Source organism: Lithobates pipiens, unplaced genomic scaffold (assembly GCF_037356315.1).
Source record: "Lithobates pipiens isolate NorthernLeopardFrog02 unplaced genomic scaffold, aLitPip1_a1.2 Scaffold_16, whole genome shotgun sequence".
NCBI classification, from domain to species: Eukaryota; Metazoa; Chordata; class Amphibia; order Anura; family Ranidae; genus Lithobates; species Lithobates pipiens.
The window spans coordinates 72647479-72666435 of record NW_027507748.1 but is presented as its reverse complement, the minus strand read 5'-3'; the positions used below and the strand labels follow the sequence as shown (position 1 = coordinate 72666435).

Sequence of the window (18957 nt, the reverse complement as noted above, 5' to 3'; positions counted from 1 at the left end):
GTATAAAAAGCATGAGGGTCAAGGACCAGTACTGGGTGGCAACGTACTTAGACCCCCGGTACAAACACAAAATGGCGGAAATGTTACCGCCGTCGCAGAGGGCTGTCAGAATGCAGCACTTCCAGGCCTTGCTTCGAGAAATGCTGCATTCTGCTTTTGCGTGCGCTGGCAGAGGAGCAATTCCCACTCCCAGAGAAGGATTTGCGGGTACCAATCCAACAGCGCCTGCAAGAAGAGGCCGGTTTGAAGATGTGTTGGTGACTTCGGATATGAGGTCATTCTTTCAGCCGACCCATCGACAGGTGTCATCCGGATCCAGCATCAGGGAACGCCTAGACCGTCAGGTGTCCGACTACATTGGGTTAACGGCCGATGTGGACGCTCTGAGGAGTGATGAACCCCTAGACTACTGGGTGGGCAGGCTTGACCTCTGGCCAGAGCTTGCCCAATTTGCAATCGAACTGTTGGCTTGCCCCTCATCCAGTGTCCTGTCCGAAAGGACGTTCAGCGCAGCAGGGGGGATTGTGACCGATAAGCGTACTCGCCTAGCTCACCACAGTGTTAACTACCTCACATTTCTAAAAATGAATGAGGCATGGATCTCGGAGGAATTCAACACATGTGATCAGTAGACCATGTATATGTCTATAAACAATTTTTGGAATCAAGCACACAGACCTTCTTAATTCATTTGGCTCACTTCCCTGACCCAAAAAAGCACACCGTACTATATGCCCCTACCCTCCTCTTTGAAGAGGTTGAGCGGTGTCATATTTCTACTGGGGCTGCTTATTATGAGGGGTTCCCACCATCCCTGTGCTGTGCTGACTTCCTCCTGGGTGTTCTTATTATGAGGGGCTCCCACCATCCCTGTGCTGTGCTGACTTCCTCCTGGGGGTTCTTATTATGAGGGGATCACACCATCCCTGTGCTGTGCTGACTTCCTCCTGGGGCTGCTTACGGTGCTGCTGTCAGCGCTGTATGTCACGGAGCTGCTGTCAGCGCTGTATGTCACGGAGCTGCTGTCAGCGCTGTATGTCACGGAGCTGCTGTCAGCGCTGTATGTCACGGAGCTGCTGTCAGCGCTGTATGTCACGGAGCTGCTGTCAGCGCTGTATGTCACGGAGCTGCTGTCAGCGCTGTATGTCACGGAGCTGCTGTCAGCGCTGTATGTCACGGAGCTGCTGTCAGCGCTGTATGTCACGGAGCTGCTGTCAGCGCTGTATGTCACGGAGCTGCTGTCAGCGCTGTATGTCACGGAGCTGCTGTCAGCGCTGTATGTCACGGTGCTGCTGTCAGCGCTGTATGTCACGGAGCTGCTGTCAGCGCTGTATGTCACGGAGCTGCTGTCAGTGCTGTATGTCACGGAGCTGCTGTCAGCGCTGTATGTCACGGAGCTGCTGTCAGCGCTGTATGTCACGGAGCTGCTGTCAGCGCTGTATGTCACGGTGCTGCTGTCAGCGCTGTATGTCACGGAGCTGCTGTCAGCGCTGTATGTCACGGAGCTGCTGTCAGCGCTGTATGTCACGGAGCTGCTGTCAGCGCTGTATGTCACGGAGCTGCTGTCAGCGCTGTATGTCACGGAGCTGCTGTCAGCGCTGTATGTCACGGTGCTGATGTCAGTGCTCTGTATTACGGTGCTGCTGTCAGTGCTCTGTATCTCCTGCACCCTCTTGTTTGCCTACCCTGGTCCCTGACCTTCCCTCTCCTCCATTGCCTTCATTAGCTCCATAGTCCTGAATTGTCAGAACAATTTCCCAAATAAAAAAAAAATGCTTGTAGTTATCGATCCCAAATTCACCTCATACATGTATTATGCTATTGTCCAGGTGGTGGGACTACGTGCTACCCCCTAATAATTACCCCGTGGCCGCAAATTCGACCTAAAGGTTTGCGAAATTCGCCTCCCATTGAAGTCAATGGAGCCCGCGGCGAACGGTCGTTTTCGCGAACGTTTGTGTCCGTTCGCGTTTCGCGTTCGCGAAACGTCCCGTCGGAAGTTCGTCCATCACTATTCCTAAGCATGTAACTTGATGAGATGACAGTTAGGCTGGATTCACAGCTATGCAGTTTTAGTGCTTTTTGCATTTTTCAGATTTGCACTACAGTCCATTTAACATGGTTTCCTATGGAGCATGTTCTGTAGTGCTAATCTGCAAAATCCAAAAAACACAAAAAATGTATAGGTGTGAATCCAGCCTTAGTGAGTTCCACTCTGAAAATAGCAGGTGATCCTAAATGGTTGTCAAAGTATGTACCAAAAGATATTCACCAAGTGAGGCACACTCCCCCAAGGGGTTACACTCACCAGAGCTCATAATATCTCATGCCTTAAAGTAAATCCTTATAATATTTTAAAGAAAAGTCATCAGTATTGCAGGTGGGTTTGGACAGTGTGAATCGCTCCAGATAGATAGTCATAAAAAACAAAAAAAGATTCCAACATAGTGTAAACCTGTTTCACACATTTATTGAAACCCAAAAACACTCTCCTAGTTAGTCCCATCCCCACACAGTTAGAACACATTGAAGGAACACAACCCCTTAACCCCTTCCCTGCCAGTGACATTTACACAGTAATCAGTGCACATTTATAGCACTGATCGCTCTATAAATGTCAATGGTCCCAAAAATGTGTCAAGGGTCTGATCTTGCCACAATTTTGTAATACCGCTAAAAATTGCAGATCACCGCCATTACTAGGAAAAAAATAAAATTAAATAAAAATGCCATACATCTTTCCCATAGTTTATGGACGCTATAACTTTTGCGCAAACCAATCAATATACCCTTATTGCGATTTTTTTACCAAAAATATGTAGAAGAATGGCCTAAACGGATGAAGAAATTTGTTTTTTTAAAAATCGAAATTGAGGGGATATTTATTATAGCAAAAAGTAAAAAAATATATATATATTTTTTTAAAGAATTGTTGCTTTTTTTTGTTTTTAGTGCAAAAAATAAAAACAGCAGAGGTAATCAAATACCACCAAAATAAAGCTCTATTAGTGGGGGGGGGAGGACGAAAATTTCCTTTGGGTACAGCATTGTATGACCGCGCAATTGTCAGTTAAAGCGACGCAGTGCCAAATTGTAAAAAGTGCTCTGGCCAGGAAAGGGGTCAAATCTTCCAGGGCTGAAGTGGTTAAAAAAATCTATTTAGGCCTGAAGATTACATAAACACCCCCCCAGCATTATATATTTTCTTAAAGCAGACAAGTTTATGTAAATGTGCACTGCATGGTGGCATAATCACGCAAAAGAATTTTTTTATTTTTTTATTTTACCATTACACTTCTGTAAAAAAAAAGCAATATTCTTGTAACGACACTTGGTTTACCTTAAAGACCTTTTATAACGACTAAATCTGTGTCATGCAAACCTTAATACCATAAATAATATATTCAATTTTTCACTCCAGGAGTATAAAGGGGGTTTGGAAATTGTAGAGCTTCAGTATTTTTTATTTTTTTTTAACTTTCCATCTATTAAATCCTCTTAAATTAAAACATACAAAAAATGTCGGTACAAACGCACAACAAAAAGCCTGCAGAATTACCAAACCCACTCAACTCAAGTGTGAATCCAGCCTTCCAGGGGAACTGATGACTGATTCACTTTAAAAGCATGTAAATCAAAGGTATTAGATTTACTGCGGCTTCTGTTCTTAGAAAAGCAAGCATTGTTGTCAACATTTTGTGGGATCCACATTAACGTACTTAGTGGCTACATTATGGCGCTCCACATGCACATAACATAATTTTTGAGGGACTAAAATAACCTAGATTCCTCAGTTTTATGGAAATACAGGTGATTGGATCTGATAACCAACTTCATCTTCCTATCGATATTTAGCTTGATATGTTTGTTATGAAATAACACAGGTCATGATTCATTGGAAAATAGAGGCTACTTTAAATGATAGAATACCAAAATATTCAAAGCTATGGCTTCCATGGATAGATCATTTTGTGGCGTCTCAGACTTTAATGAGTCCCTCCTGGAACCTCGAACACTGGTTGATAGGTTTCCTATACTCTGTACTACCCTTTTGGCATGTACAATGCACCCGGAAAGTCATCACAGTGCTTCACTTTTTCCACATTTTAGGTTACAGCCTTATTCCAAAATTAAATTCATTATTTTCCTCAAAATTCTACAAACAATGCCCCATAATGACAACATGAAAGAAGTTGGTTTGAAATCTTTCAAATGTATTAAAAATAACACGGGAAAAAAAAAAAAAAATCACATGTACATAAGTATTCACAGCCTTCTCCATGGCACTCAAAATTGGGCACAGGTGCATTCGGTTTCCACTGATCACCCTTGAGATGTTTCTACAACTTGATTGGCGTACACCTGTGGTAAATTCAGTTGGTTGGACATGATTTGGAAAGGCACACACTTGTCTATGTAAAGTCCCACAGTAAACAGTGCATGTCAGAGTACAAACCAAGCCAATGTTTTTAGACCTCTGAGACAGTATTCTATCGAAGCACAGATCTGGGGAAGGGTAACAAACATTTCTGCCGCATTGAAGGCCCCAATGAGCAGAGTGGCCTCCATCATCTGTAAATGGAAAAAGTTTGGAACCACCAGGACTCTTCCTAGAGCGGGCTGCCCAGCCAAAGTGAGTGATCGGGGGAGAAGGGCCTTAGTTAGGGAGGTGACCAAGAACCCGATGGTCACTCTGACAGAGCTCCAACATTTCTCTGTTGAGAGAGGAGAACCTTCCAAAAGAAAAAACATCTCTGCAGCACTTCACCAATCAGGCCTGTATGGTAGAGTGGCCAGATGAAAGTCACTTCTCTGTAAAAGGTACATGACAGCCCACCTGGAGTTTGTCAAAAGGCACCCGAAGGACCCTCAGACCATGAGAAACATAATTGTCTGGTCTGATGAAACAAAGATTGAACTTTTTGGCCTAAATAGCAAGCGTCATGTCTGGAGGAAACCAGGAACTGCTCATCACCTGGCCAATACCATACCTACAGTGAAGCATGGTGGTGGCAGCATAATGCTGTGGGGATGTTTTTCAGTGCCAGGAACTGGGAGACTAGTCAGTATTGAGGGAAAGATGAATGCAGTAATGTACAGAGACATTTTTTGCGGAAAACCTGCTCCAGAGCGTTCTGGACCTTAGACCGGGGCAAAGGTTCATTTTCCAACAGGCAAAGAAGAATAGGAGGAACTGCCCAAAAATAGGTGTGCCAAGCTTGCAGCGTCATACTCAAAAAGTCTTGAGGCTGTAATTGGTGCCAAATGTGCTTCAACAAAGCGTTGAGCAAAGGCTGTAAATACTGGTGTACATGTGATTTTATTTTTTAATACATTTTCAAAGATTTCAAACAAACTTGTCATTATGGGATATCGTTTGTAGAATTTTGAGGGAAATAATGAATTTGATCCATTTTGGAATAAGGCTGTAACCATAACAAAATGTGGAAAAAGTGAAGAGCAGCGAATACTTTCTGGGTGCACTGTAGCTACTCTCCTGACATCTCACATTTACCCCCTACCCCACCTCACCATTCTTCCTGCCCCAGCTCTATTTGCTTGATCCTTTGAAGGTATTGCTTGCCACCGCTACAACCATCGCCTGTAGCTGAATTCACCTTTAGCCCAGTTGGACCCTCTTTATTGTGATAGCCAGTAGATCGTTTGTACTCAATTTGACAGTAAAAAGTTGGTTACTGTCAATGATCTCAATGGCAGAAGGTGGTCCACAACCACTTCTGACTGCACAAAAGAATGACAGAGCATATTAGCGCCTACATTTCACTAATTTTATCAATTATATTGGGGATCTATTCAAAACTGAATTGCATCTAAAGACCAGTGTATGCTGACTACTAAACTTTGATCTGCAATTCATTTCATACAAATCATTGCCTGCATCTGAGGCCTGCAACATCTGGGTCTTTTTCCACATTACCAAGCGAAGTCTCCATTAGAAAAAGATAAAAAAAAAATGGCATCAAAACGAAAACGACAATAAAACCAACTAATAATGCAATATCGTTTGTACTTCATCATAATCATTATTTTTATACCAAAACTGACTTTATTGAGCATTGAGCATAAAAATGATTTTGAAAATAATTACAGCCACCCAGGCAGAATCCAGGCAAAGTAAATGGTATATATGAATCATTTTTAAATTTTGCAGCATAAATCATACATTATGATGGGAGATTTTCAAAGGTGTCGTAAAACACAGTCAGCTGTGATAAATCAGAGTGACATATAATAAAGGATGCAGATTTCATGCTGCCAGCAATATTCTGAGTAGGGTATTTTAAAGCCAACATAAAATATATGTCCAAATAACAAGATAGAGGGAGTTTAATGTCAGCATGGTGCCCCAGCAGGACCTAAACCATCAAAATAATTGTATTTTAATATGTAAATATCAAACATATTACATTCCTGCAGCAAGCTTGTTCTAGTGTTTTGTAACAGTGCCGCTATCCCTTCAAAGGCCAGCAATCCCATTCTATTAAATGTGTATGTCAGAGCAAGGAGAAAATATACAGTACTCTAAATTACAAAGACAGCTCCCCATATTTTATTCCATTAAAAGCTGGGCATGGGTAGAAAAATACCAGTTGAACTGCCAGAAATCCAATGAGCTCCTAACGTCACGTAGTAGGCCGACAGCAGAGCCTTTGCTGTATTAAATCACAAACAGTGTTGTCAGCCCCATTAGTTCTCCCCTGCTGGACTACAGAACACCTCCCTGTCTTCTATCTATGCTCCCATCAGAAAAACAGGTAGATGGGATAGTGGAAAATATGTACTGCTAGGGAATGCGAAGCATTTCTTACGCCTCGGACAAAGCACAGGTTCACTGTTAGGCCTCATGCACACTGGGCGTTAAAATAACAATATAAAAATGCCAGTAGCTTTGCAGTGAGTTTTTCAACATTTTTCATGTTGGTGTTTAGCATTTTTTTTTTCATTGACTCAAAAACCACTGGTGAGCCGCGTTTTTGAGCATTTGCGTTTTTTGACGTTAGAGCGTTTTTGCAGCCGAAAACTGAAAAACTCCTCTCAGACCCCACTAGTTATGAGTTTTTTTTTTTACCCCAGCCAAAAACAGTTGATAACAGCCTATGTGTGCATGGACACATAAGATAACATGATGAGGAGTTTGACTGTAGAGAAAAATGTCTGAAGCCAAAAACAGCAGCAGTAAAAAGGTCCAAAAACATCTAGTGTGCATGAGGCCTTATAGTAGCTTTGTTCTTATTGTATTATGGTAACAACTAAAAAGAAACCTAAAATTATTATTATTTTTTTTTAATAGCATTAGAAGATAATATGTTATGTAGTTTTAGGCTACTTTTAAAATTTAGAAAACACGCAAAAGCAAATGACCCATTACAGTGACTCGTATCTGAGGTTTCAGTTTAATGGAGCAAATCTTAAAGTAGGCAACCTCTGTAATGCTGCCTTTCAATAACCTCTAGTGCTCTGGGAATCCCGTTTCTTTTTAACTAAATTTTCATTTGTAAAATTGTAGCGTAAAACTGACCCAAAACTTTTAAAATTTCCCTAATAAAAAAATAAATACTACAAAAGACTAAAAGCCTATTAAAAAAAAAAATCCAAAATAGTTTTTTTTTTATCATACCACCACTTTATTTTTTTCAATTTATAAAAGTTTGAAACAAAAAGTAGCATAAAGAGGTTTAACTCTTAATAATGAGATGTTAATGGACCACAACACCAAAAAATATATATGAACCATTTAGGTTAGTGTAATGCAAAGCCTGAGTCATAAGTTATTATTGTATATTATATATTAGTGTATTGTGTTGCACTATAAGGCAGGTAAGTTGCCAGTTCATCACAGGTTGAATTGGATGGACTGATGTCTTTTTTCAGCCTTACCAACTATAACTATGAGTTGCAGTGTACTGTAGATGTAGAGTGCAATTAACATTGAAAGGTAATGCCCTGCAATAAATATCTGTCTGCATTGTGTTACTGTGCAATGGGGTAACACACATTATCACGTGTGGTATGATGTGAACAAACCCTTATGCAAATGTTGCATATAGTGATGTTTAGCCCTCAATTAATGTTGACTAGCCAAATTATTGGTATTATTATTTTTTTTTTTTTGCAGCTCTGAATACAATTGGGTACAGTAAAATCCTCTTTCAGTTTTTTACTGTTCTTGGAGTCTCAACTTCACTTCATATGCTGAGGACCACCAGGTTTTGGCAGTGAGCCAATAGCCAATACAGGTACTCACTATCGCACTATTCTAAATACGAAAAACTAAAAAACACAGTACTGAATTATAAAGCTTACGTTTTGAAGATACTAATAAATCAGTATCCCAAAAGATATATTACAAAAAAAGAAAAAAAAAAGGGTGGCTATATTGTTATGCTTCCTCTTTTTTTACAATAAAAATTATTGTACCAGCTATTTTTCAAAAAAGATAAAAAATTGCACTCTTCGCATAAACCATTAAAATATAATTTTTTTTTTTATCCTACTACGTATTTTTACATAACTATAGTTTCCTTATACCACCAACACAGCGAAGGCTAAACATACAAAAATGTCTCTATATGTAACTCAATCCTTTTATGAAGACCAACACTATAACCACCACCAATGCAAGATGTTTCAATGATTAGTGATCAGATTTTCTTTGGGACAAGAATCTGTGTGTTGCTCTGTCATCTGAAAAAGGAAGTCACCGGAAGAGTTGGACCTCTTAAATAAGAAGCTCAAAAATTCTTAGTAATATCCACCGAGATGAGTTTAGGATGCATCTATGCTGAAAAGAAGCCTGTGTCGAGCACTGTAAGCCAAGGGCAATATTGAATTGCTGTTTTACATGCACATATGAATTCATACATGATTTTAATATACAATTTTTAATAAAAACAGAATTATTAGACGAGATTATCTCGTGTCTTATAAATGATATTCTCGAACGCACCTGTTGCCAGAAGTGTAAAGATGAGGATGGCTTTCCAAACTCATCTCAGTGGATAATGATTGGTGGATATTGTAAAGCATTTTTGATCTTTTTTTATTTAAGAGGTCCAACTCTTCCAGCCAATTCCTTTTTCACATGATTGAGGAACACTTGCAATGTTGCGTCAAAGAAAAAATAACTGCAAGTAATGTTAAGCATTGAAACACACCCTATATCAGTGGTGGGTATAGTGCGACTTTGATCTCCATGAAAGAACTGAGTTACATATAGAGACATTATTTCCTGTTAAACGTGGTTATATATAAAAAAAAATTATATCACCTATAAAGTATTTTTCCATTTTAGTTTCATTGATTACTTTATATGTAGAGCATAGAGAAATGTCTGAGCACAGTTGTGTTTAGGACGAAGCAGAAAATCCTGTTTTCCTATCTCTGGGATGCATCCACCACACATTTGTATGCAGACTCCTCCAGGAAGCATATGGTCCTATATCCTCCCCATGTATATTCTCCAAATATATATATGGAGAATGCACTCCAGAGAAACTAACAGAGAACTCTACACATTAATATCTACAAGTATGCACAACAGGATCTCACTGATCAGTGTGTCCAATTGCCCCCTACAAAACCTAGTTCCATCTTTGTTTCTGATCTGTGTAGATCTATAAAGTAATACCGGGATATTGCCACCATCAGTGCTACTCACCCAAACACCGATATGGTACCACAATATGGACGTGGCTCTTGCACTGCTTGCGCCCTTTCTTGCACCAGTTCTGAATGGTGACAGGCTGGTTGGCTTCTACAACATTGGTTATCTGTAACTCTGGGTATACCTAAAGGAGAAACAAAAAAGATTTTAGACACCAGTGGTCAATATACAACCTAAAATAATAATTGGAATGGAGAAGAACAGCAATTTTACCAGGCAGCATCACCAAATGTTTCTAAAGTTTATCTAAAACCAACCTTGAATAGAAAAAGTAATGTTAAAACCCGTCAGTTTTTGTTTTTTTCATAATGTAGAAAAAAGCCAGCAGTCCATTCAAAAACCACTGCGAGATTACATTAAAGGAATAGTAAAGAAGACAATAAATCAAAAACAGTACAGTAGGTGGTTTACCCCATTCTAAAACACAAAAGTTTTGCTACACTACTAAGCAGAAACCATGATAGGTTGACAGCTGCTGGGACTAAATGATGCACCAAGTTTTACTAACATTCAGGACAGTATGTACCTAGGGACAAAAACCCAGAATGAAGACTGGTTGCATTCCTGACATTTGTCCCTGGGCATGTACTGCCCTATAGATTAGTACTGCTTGGTACACGGTTCAGCCCCAGTAGCGGTCAGCCTTGCATAGATTTTTACATGCTGCCAGTATCAGTGCTGAATAGTTCACTTGTATCTTCCACCTACAACATCTGAGCTTCATGTACCTATTCTAAACCCCCCAACATACACAAGGCCTAAGCATGATGACATTATCAGAAACTTGTGTGAATATCTCAGCAGAAGGCGCTGCAAGAGCAAAGACTAGGTTGTTAAGACAAGCAAAAGCAAGCAAAACAGGAAGTATGAAGCCATCAAGTGTTTCTGATTTTATTTACATTACATTAGGGATCTTGTATGCCTTTTCGGAGACGTCTTGAGACCTGCTTGCATCAAGATGCACTTTGGATGTTTTGCGAAGAACAGAGCAAAGTACCTGAACAGAATATGATCTATTGGGTTGCACTGCAAAGAGACTATGGGGTTGATTTATTAAAGGCAAATCCAGTGTGCACTTGGAAGTGCAGGCATTGTAGATCTGAAGGGAAGCTCTGGATCCAGGGGAAGCTCTGACGATTTCCATTATACAATCATGTACATGCAAAAATGCTGTTTTTTCTTTTCTTTGTCCTCCTCAGATCTACAGCGACTGCACTTCCAAGTGCACTTGTAGTGCAAAGTGGATTTACCTTTCGTAAATAAACCCCTATAAGTTGCAAAGTTTAATAAAGCTACTAACAGCAGGCGGGTGTAGGTACTCTGAGTGCAGCCATATATATGCTGTCTACATCAACCCTATATCACACTCAACTGGATTAAAACACTTTGCGCAGAAGTCAATGCCCCATGTGCATCAGTCCAGAATCCAAGGATTTAGACAGATATTGAATTGAACACTAATGCTAGAAACACACACAGATTTCTCTTGATCAATCTGCAACCTAAACAATGCGGTCAAAGGACCGCCCTCCACCCCCACTGATTTTTGTGTTCAGACTTTCACAGTTGTCCAAACACATGAGCAGTCACTGTTCGGCCAATTATTTTCCATCCAGTTCCTTCAATTTTTTTCAGTTGAAGCATGTCAACCCTTGGTGGTACTTGGTGTGCATGGGCCAGCTTAACACGAGGTACTTTAATGCGCTAACTGCACTTAGGTTGTGCCTTAGAAACATTTTAGGTCAGGTTCACACTAAAAGGAGACCTTTTCCCACATAAGCCAATTTAAAAATTGTAAAAACCATTTACCTGCATTACGCTCTGGCCTACATTGTTATTTGCAGAATGGCATACAACAATGGCCAAGGTGATATAGCAGGCCAGAATTTGACTTCTGGTCATGTGATGTCAGCAATCTTCCTATTCTCCAAATTCCATAAATGTAAGGCAGAATGGGAAAAAAATGAAACCCAAGGAGGACGCTCTGTACACACAATCCGAGGCTACACAAAGATGACAGTTCCAGAATATAATTTACACCCAGAGAAAGCAGAACATCTGTGGACCAGACAGTGTCGCAAACAATTTTGGCAACTGATAATATAAAACTGTTAAACTGTTATTTTTATTTTTTTAAAGTGTCTTTTATGATATATCATAAAGACCGTCTATAAAAGCATCAAATAAAAAAAAAAAATCTAAAGTCACAGCCCTAGAGTGTTAGAGAAACATTAGCCACAGGAGCGCTTCCTGTGACAGTGAGCAATGTAGTCATTAAAGCTGCGTTTCTAACAGCGTGTTTTGTAATTCTGCCGGTGAATAGCATTACGCTTCAATAATGGTTCCCGCTAAAATTATTTCCTTAGGATGTGCAACTGTGCAATAATAAATACCAAGAAATAATGAAAAAGCGAAGCTCCGCATTACATCAAACCACCCCGACTTCTTATCAAGCCTCTTGTGTGCTTCCAGCGACAGTTACAAATGATTGCGTAAGCCATCCTCTGGGAGTTACGGAAAATGGGAGATGTAAATTGCTATTCATTTTCTTCCCCCTTTCCTTCGCTGTCATATTCTCTTCCAACGACTACATCATTTCCTAAGCAAGAACAATACTATTACAGTAAAGAAAAGAGGTGAAAGTGAAATTTCTGAAAGACCTGTAATCATTTTTTTTTCTTCATTAAACACGTAAACACTTCAAGACGCATAGAAACTCCTCCTCTCGGGGGACTGTCACCTCCTAAAGTCTGAAGGGGTCTGCAGTTTCCACAGGTCCCTTGTGACCCCTATTCCACTGTTCTTTCCATAATCTGCAGTTTTGGGGTCTGATGTAAGAGAAGACAAATCGATTGTCATTCAGGTGGGACTGAAGGTTAAGCAAAAGACAGATTGTGATCCTTGATATCGCAGAACTAGTGAAAGTGGAAGTGAAAGCGTTAGTAAATAGATGTAAATTTGATATATTTTCCTTTGTTTTAAACTTGTTTTTTTATATTCTTTAAGTTTCTTGCCTAGGCAAATGAGGTCATACCTCCCAGAAGTCTTCAGGAGGAGAGGAGAGAAGGAGGGGTTTTCTCAGCACACTCCCCTGCATGCATGCCTGAGCTAAATGATGGTATGAATTCCAAAAAGTAAATGCTACATGTATAATTTACCCTTACTCAAGATGGCCATGACCAGAAATAAGGGGTTGTTTTCAACGTGATTTCTTAAAGCGGTGTCACGGAGACAGATAAGTAGAGGTTTCACTTTTTTGAGTGGAACTGTGCTTTAACAAAATAAAACAGACACATGGATGGATGGAGGAGGGGAGTTTTGCTTTGAATATTAAAAATTAATTAAAATTGTGTTTTTGGTTTGTGGTGCATAGATGCAGTGAAGATCCACTTGAAGATTAGTGGTCAAAACCCTCCATCCACAAATACAAAGCAAAACAAGAACAGAACAGTAATCATGAAAGCATCCTTAACTGGATGTTCAAATAACAGCAAGGCTATTCTGACACTTGTAGGCCCATATACATATAGTCTGGTCTTAGCCACAGGCCCTTGTTCCAGAGTTTCCGAGTGATCCTCACCCCTGGGTTTGTGATTCTAGCATCTCAGTGCTCCTATGGACTTCTGTACACTCCAATGGCCCCATTGTCTCCAGTAACCCATGCATTCTGTGTCTCTAGTGACCCCACCATTTACCCCAGTGCATTCAAGACCATTGTCTCCTGTTTCTATGTCCCAAAGATCCTGTCTCTGCAGTTACCAAATTTGGCCCTGTATCTGACCATACTTGTCTGCTGACTGCCCTGGCCTGTCCCAATTTCCAAAATAGCTCACTGACTAGGTACTTTGTTGTGGTTCTTGCCCCAGTCAGCCAAAATCTGCAGAGGTGTGCCTGAGGGCCGCAACCTGGCATCCATTCCGAAACTAAGCCAATCACCCCCTTGAGGGGCCTGCCAGTAAATACCAGGCAGGTCCTTGGAGCGTCTTTTTAGGGCTCACAACTCCACCAGTTGTAAAGGGGGGTCATAATGCCACTATCTCATAACACTTTCAATCCCAGAGATAAGCCAGTTATGCCCCCATCCATCACCATAAACATACAAGCAGAGAAGATTACAGACTATGGTCCTGGAAAAATCAGGTGTCAGGGTCCTACTGACAATTAGATATCTATGGATATCATAACATTTAAAATATGTCTACATAATAAGACCAACAAAAAAATAATAATTTAGCAAACTGAAAAAAAAAAAAAAATACTGGGAGTTGCAGTATTGCAAACATTTAGCCAGTTTCTTGGAAAAAAATTTTTTGCAGGCATAGAGAATGATTTGTAACTCAACTTGATGAGTAACTCAAATTTGTTTGCCACATTCAAAAAATTACATTATAAAAAGGGAAAAACAAAAAGATGCAATATTTGTATATAGAAACCTATCTACTTATAAATACTATGCTTATTTTAAAATTTCATAACAAAGGAAACATTTGATGCTCATGTTATTCTTTGAATCGGGACCTATTGCTGTCCAGCGGCCAAAACTACCCCGAGGGCATGTTTATTCTATTCTGCAGAGGCAAGGTGAAGAGTGAACGTAGATTAAGGAGAATACCTCACTTAGGGGTAAGCAGCAAGAACGGTCACTCTGTCCAGTCATTTTGGGAATACAGAACTGGATAAAATGATGATCTTTTACATCTACCAGGAGTTCTAAAAAAAGTTTTGTTGATGCATTATTGTGAATTGCATTATAGCAGCTGTCTCCAAACTGTGGCTCTTTGCCTGCTTTTATCCAGCCCTCGGGGTACTATTCCTCCCACTCACACCAACAAGGGGGCACCATCTCTCTCAGACACTAATAATGAGGCATTTTTCCTTCCACTGACACCAGTGATGGGACACTATTCCTCCCACTGACACCAGCGATGGGACACTATTCCTCCCACTGACACCAGCAATGGGGCACTATTCCTCCCACTGACACCAGCAATGGGGCACTATTCCTCCCATGAATACCAATAATGGAGCATTATTTCTCCTTCCACTAAGTGTAGATAAGGTGGGAGGTGTGCTCGATATGCAGGGACATCACAATTTAGGGCTTTTATACAACTTATTTTTTGAAGTTTACAGGGTAGAAATGGAACCAACGGGTATCAGGGGAAAAGCATCCCACTTCATCTGGCCTGGAACTGGAGATGAGTTGTTACCAGAGACAGCTGTTTTATATTCTGCCGCCTCACAAGATCTCGGTAACAACAATCTTCAGTTCCAGGTCAGTTGTTAATTCATCCACCACCTTATCCCTGATAAAGGGGGTGCTTTTTCCCCAAAAACGCATTGGCTCCATTTGTATCCTGTGAACTGCAAACCTCAATAAATATGTTGTATAAAAGCCTGAAGTGTGACATCCCTTTAATCGAGCACACCTCCCACCTCATCTACACTTATCCTGTGGAGCGATTTCACATCGCTACGAGCGATGTGAGCAGCTGCTGAGTCCCCATCAGGACTCTCTTCACCCTCATCCACCCTGGGCATCTCTTTCAAGAGCACCATATCACGGATTATCTCCAGAGATACAGTACCAGATTCCATATTGGTCCAGTGCTGTCTTATACACACTTTTTTCCTTCTATTGACTACAGGCTCTATATAATTTTTTTACTCCCACTGACGCTTGGGCATTTTTTTACTTCTACTTGCCACTCCGGCCCCCCTAAAGTCTTAAGGACAGTATAATGGTCCTTTGTTTATAATGTTTGGAGACCCCTGCATTATACCATTCTTTTGCATTTGAAATGGCTGTCAAAAAATTACACGCCAGCCACGCTCCTTTTTCAAGCCAACTTGTGGGACTCAAGTTCGATACAGGACTCAAATCCCGAGTTTCACAAGTTAGCTTGAAAAAGGAGCACGGCTGCTGTGTCATTCACAGCATGCATGCTCAAGAAACGCGTCACTTTCCAGTGATATCATTCCTCCTTGCCTGTGTACTAACTGCGCCTCAAGCTTCGTTTTGAGCAGTCTCCACCACGGCCGGCTTCTTACATCTAGCGGTTCTGTAGCGAGCCTAGTGCTTCACCCCACATGAATGGACTATCAACTGATGACCAGATCTCCCCCCTTGCTGGGACTTTTCCATGCCTGATTATGACTTCTCAAACCTGAGTTGCCTATGTTAAGTGTCTAATAAAACTTGTCCTAGATCTGCGCCCAGAGGCGCCCTTCTCCTTGTGTTTTTTCAGTGCAACTGGAACATGGTTTCTGTTCCCATATGATGGCAGCCCTGAGTGTTGGGCCCTTCAATACCATTTTTTATGGTCCTTGGGCTGTTAAAATAGATTTAAACATCATGGACTATTGTCACCTTACTTTTTTCTGCACAAATCACTATGCTTATTTATTTTTATGCCTATACACCACTGTGGAATATGTTGCTCTACTTCCCCGCGCCTTTACTTGTATTTTTATATAATCTCTCGGGACTAAAGGACAGACAGGTAAAGAGGTCAAGAAAGCAGTTGTTCACAAAGCAGACAGTCTTTTTTCGAGAAGGGTAAGGAAACTGGAGAAATGATGTGCTACGTGTGTTGAACCAAGGGGAGAATATGTAGGCAAGTCTCGTTGCTCTAGGCCATTTCCGTCTTGGCCAGGCCAATAACTTTTCAGCCACCCCATCTCCCCCCCCCCCTTCTACATGTACATACGCACACTAAAATATAAAAATTTAGTGCTCGCTGACATTATCGTACATTTCTTAACCTTGTAGAGGTGGTATAGTGAATCATCCACCAATCTTAGGGGAAGTTACCACCACAGAAACTTTCATATATGCAAAAAGAGGAAAAACCATGCGGTGGGGGGGGGGGGGGGGGGGGAAATGTTGATCCTGTGTCATGTCTAGGCATGGTTGCCAAAGTTTAAATTGACAAATTAAAACCTGTTATTTTACCTAGTTTGGGCACTTTACTGGTCATATTAAAGTACCAAATCCGAAGAGAAAGATTGCTTAAGGGAAATAAACAGATAGAGGCTCCCTGTGTAAAGAAGCACTTAAAAGCGATCAAAGATTTTCATATAATCAACACAAAAGATGTACAATGACTTCTTAAACTGCAGATGAACCCAAACACCGAAGAAGACACTCACAATCTCCTTACAGACACAAAGATTGAAGAAAGCAATCAATCTATGCCAACAATAAGTACATCCACTCAGGCACAGCCATTCTGTAAGACACAAGTACCTAACACTGACCAGAGATCACAAATTGTGAAACAATAGGAAATGACACGTCTTGGGCTGTAGAATGTTATTGCTACAAATTACTTTTTAGCAATACTTAAAGAGATGTCACTCCACATTTGTCAGATTGCCATATAGGCAGACAGTGAGACATGGGATCTGAATAACTTCTAGACTAAATTGTGCTCACATCTTTCATCTCTATTTAAACCACCTTGGCATTTTGCCTTTCTTCACAAGACAGGAGTTTCCCGACTGAAAAACAAAGGCAGAAAGTAACAGCTTCAGAGTTCTAAGAGCCAATGTACATAAGCTTTGACTCGGTACAGGGGCCCCTAATGGTTCCCTTGTGACTTGCATCAGGCTGCTTCTTGGTTGCAGTTTCTACATGCACATTAACCTATATTAGGCAAGGAAGTCATTCAGAAACAGGAAAATGATCATGTACACAAGACCTTAAAGCTGGATTCCGTGTATGGCAATTTTTAGTTTGCCTGGGCCAATGTAATTGTGCAAATATCTGTGGGATCCCAGTGGAACCTAAAAATGACTGTAGTAGGCACCACTACTACAGTGATCTTCACTAGCTTCTGGATCCCTGCCAAGTGCCCGTCTTGCTGCTAGCTTAACATAGGAGGTTGCCCATTTGGGCAGCATTCACAGGACATTTTGCATTTTCTAACTGAAGAAGAGATCGTAATGTCATTGCCCCGCCTCTCCACCTAATCAATCAGGGAACGCTTTGCATTAATTGAAATGATGCAAAGTGGTCCCAGAATGCCTTTCGTCCCAATCAAGTGATTCTGCTCTGGTGCTGCTTGACTGTTCTCAAACTATTGCTGAAATGCCACTTTTGCCTACAGCAGCAGAAATGTAACATGGCCAAAGGTAGACAGCTCTTGCCATATTGTGCAAACATGCACAACTATGCAAAGCTCTAAACTCCTAGTAAAAAGTTGTTGAGACATGACTCAGAATGTGGCACCACACCCAAATATGAATGAAAAAAGAAAAACAAATTGATAATGGACTTTAAATTGGTAGGCACCAGTAGGCCCAAATGAAAGAAAAGAGCACTGAATAAAAAGCCAAATGTATTTTATCATTCTAAAAAACACTTTAAAATCGAAAGTTTATTCCAAGATAGGTGAATACATAATTATGCATATGATATCATCCCATATAGGTTGATCCCATGTGTACACAAAGTAACCTGTAGGTGTGCCCATTGAAGTGGTGAATTTGTGGCTGACATTAAAGATGATCTTCTATATCAGGGCCCCCCAGAAAATCAAAGTACCAGGGGATCACAGTATCTTGTGTATACATAGAATGAACCTATATGGAATGATATATGTATATATTATGTATTTACCCATCTTGGAATAATCTTTTGATTGTAAGTGTTTTTTAGAATGATGTTCTAATAAATTCAGATTTTTATTCAATTGAGTGTTATTTTCTTTCATTAGGGCCCACTGGCGGCTATCCATTTAAAGTTCATTATCACTCTCTGTTTTTCTTTTTTCAAAGCTCTAAACTCCTAGCAACTTTTTTTCCACTTTACTGCGACTAAGTTGGTTCTATTTCCACATAAACACTAAAAACTGTGAAAATCAAAAAGGTTACTTGTAGCTCCACTCTTTCGAAAAGCATATTTCTCCTTAAGCTGGCAAAAGAGGTCAAATGTAAAGCATTATAGGACTAACAACTGACAAAATACTACTTTATTCCAAGCCAATTTGGCCACAGGATTTCTGTGCTAATATTTTCTGCCAGCCTAGAAGAGAATGATTTGTTTTCCTCCCGGTATCAGGAATTGCTGCAAGATATTTTGTGCACCCAAGAGCTGTCTATTATGCATGTTTAGCTTTTTTTTCCCTTTTACTGAAATTGTTTCTATATTTAATCTCAGCGATGTCCCAGTTTTCCAACCAGCGTCTCGCACTGCGGGATTCCTCCAGTGTGCAGATATTAAAGTCAAGGCAAATTTTATATTTTTAACAATGCAAAAGAAACCAATG

General features: G+C 40.5%; 1 protein-coding gene across 4 annotated transcripts in view; it reads right to left on the bottom strand.

Moving 5' to 3' along the window:
* APP (amyloid beta precursor protein) overlaps positions 1-18957 on the bottom strand; it is a 349255-nt gene that overhangs the window by 198608 nt on the left and 131690 nt on the right. For all 4 annotated transcript variants that reach the window (XM_077480033.1, XM_077480032.1, XM_077480035.1 and 1 more), the window contains exon 3: positions 9680-9809. In XM_077480033.1, coding sequence (XP_077336159.1) covers positions 9680-9809 — 130 coding nt within the window. The remainder of the gene's footprint in view (positions 1-9679; positions 9810-18957) is intronic.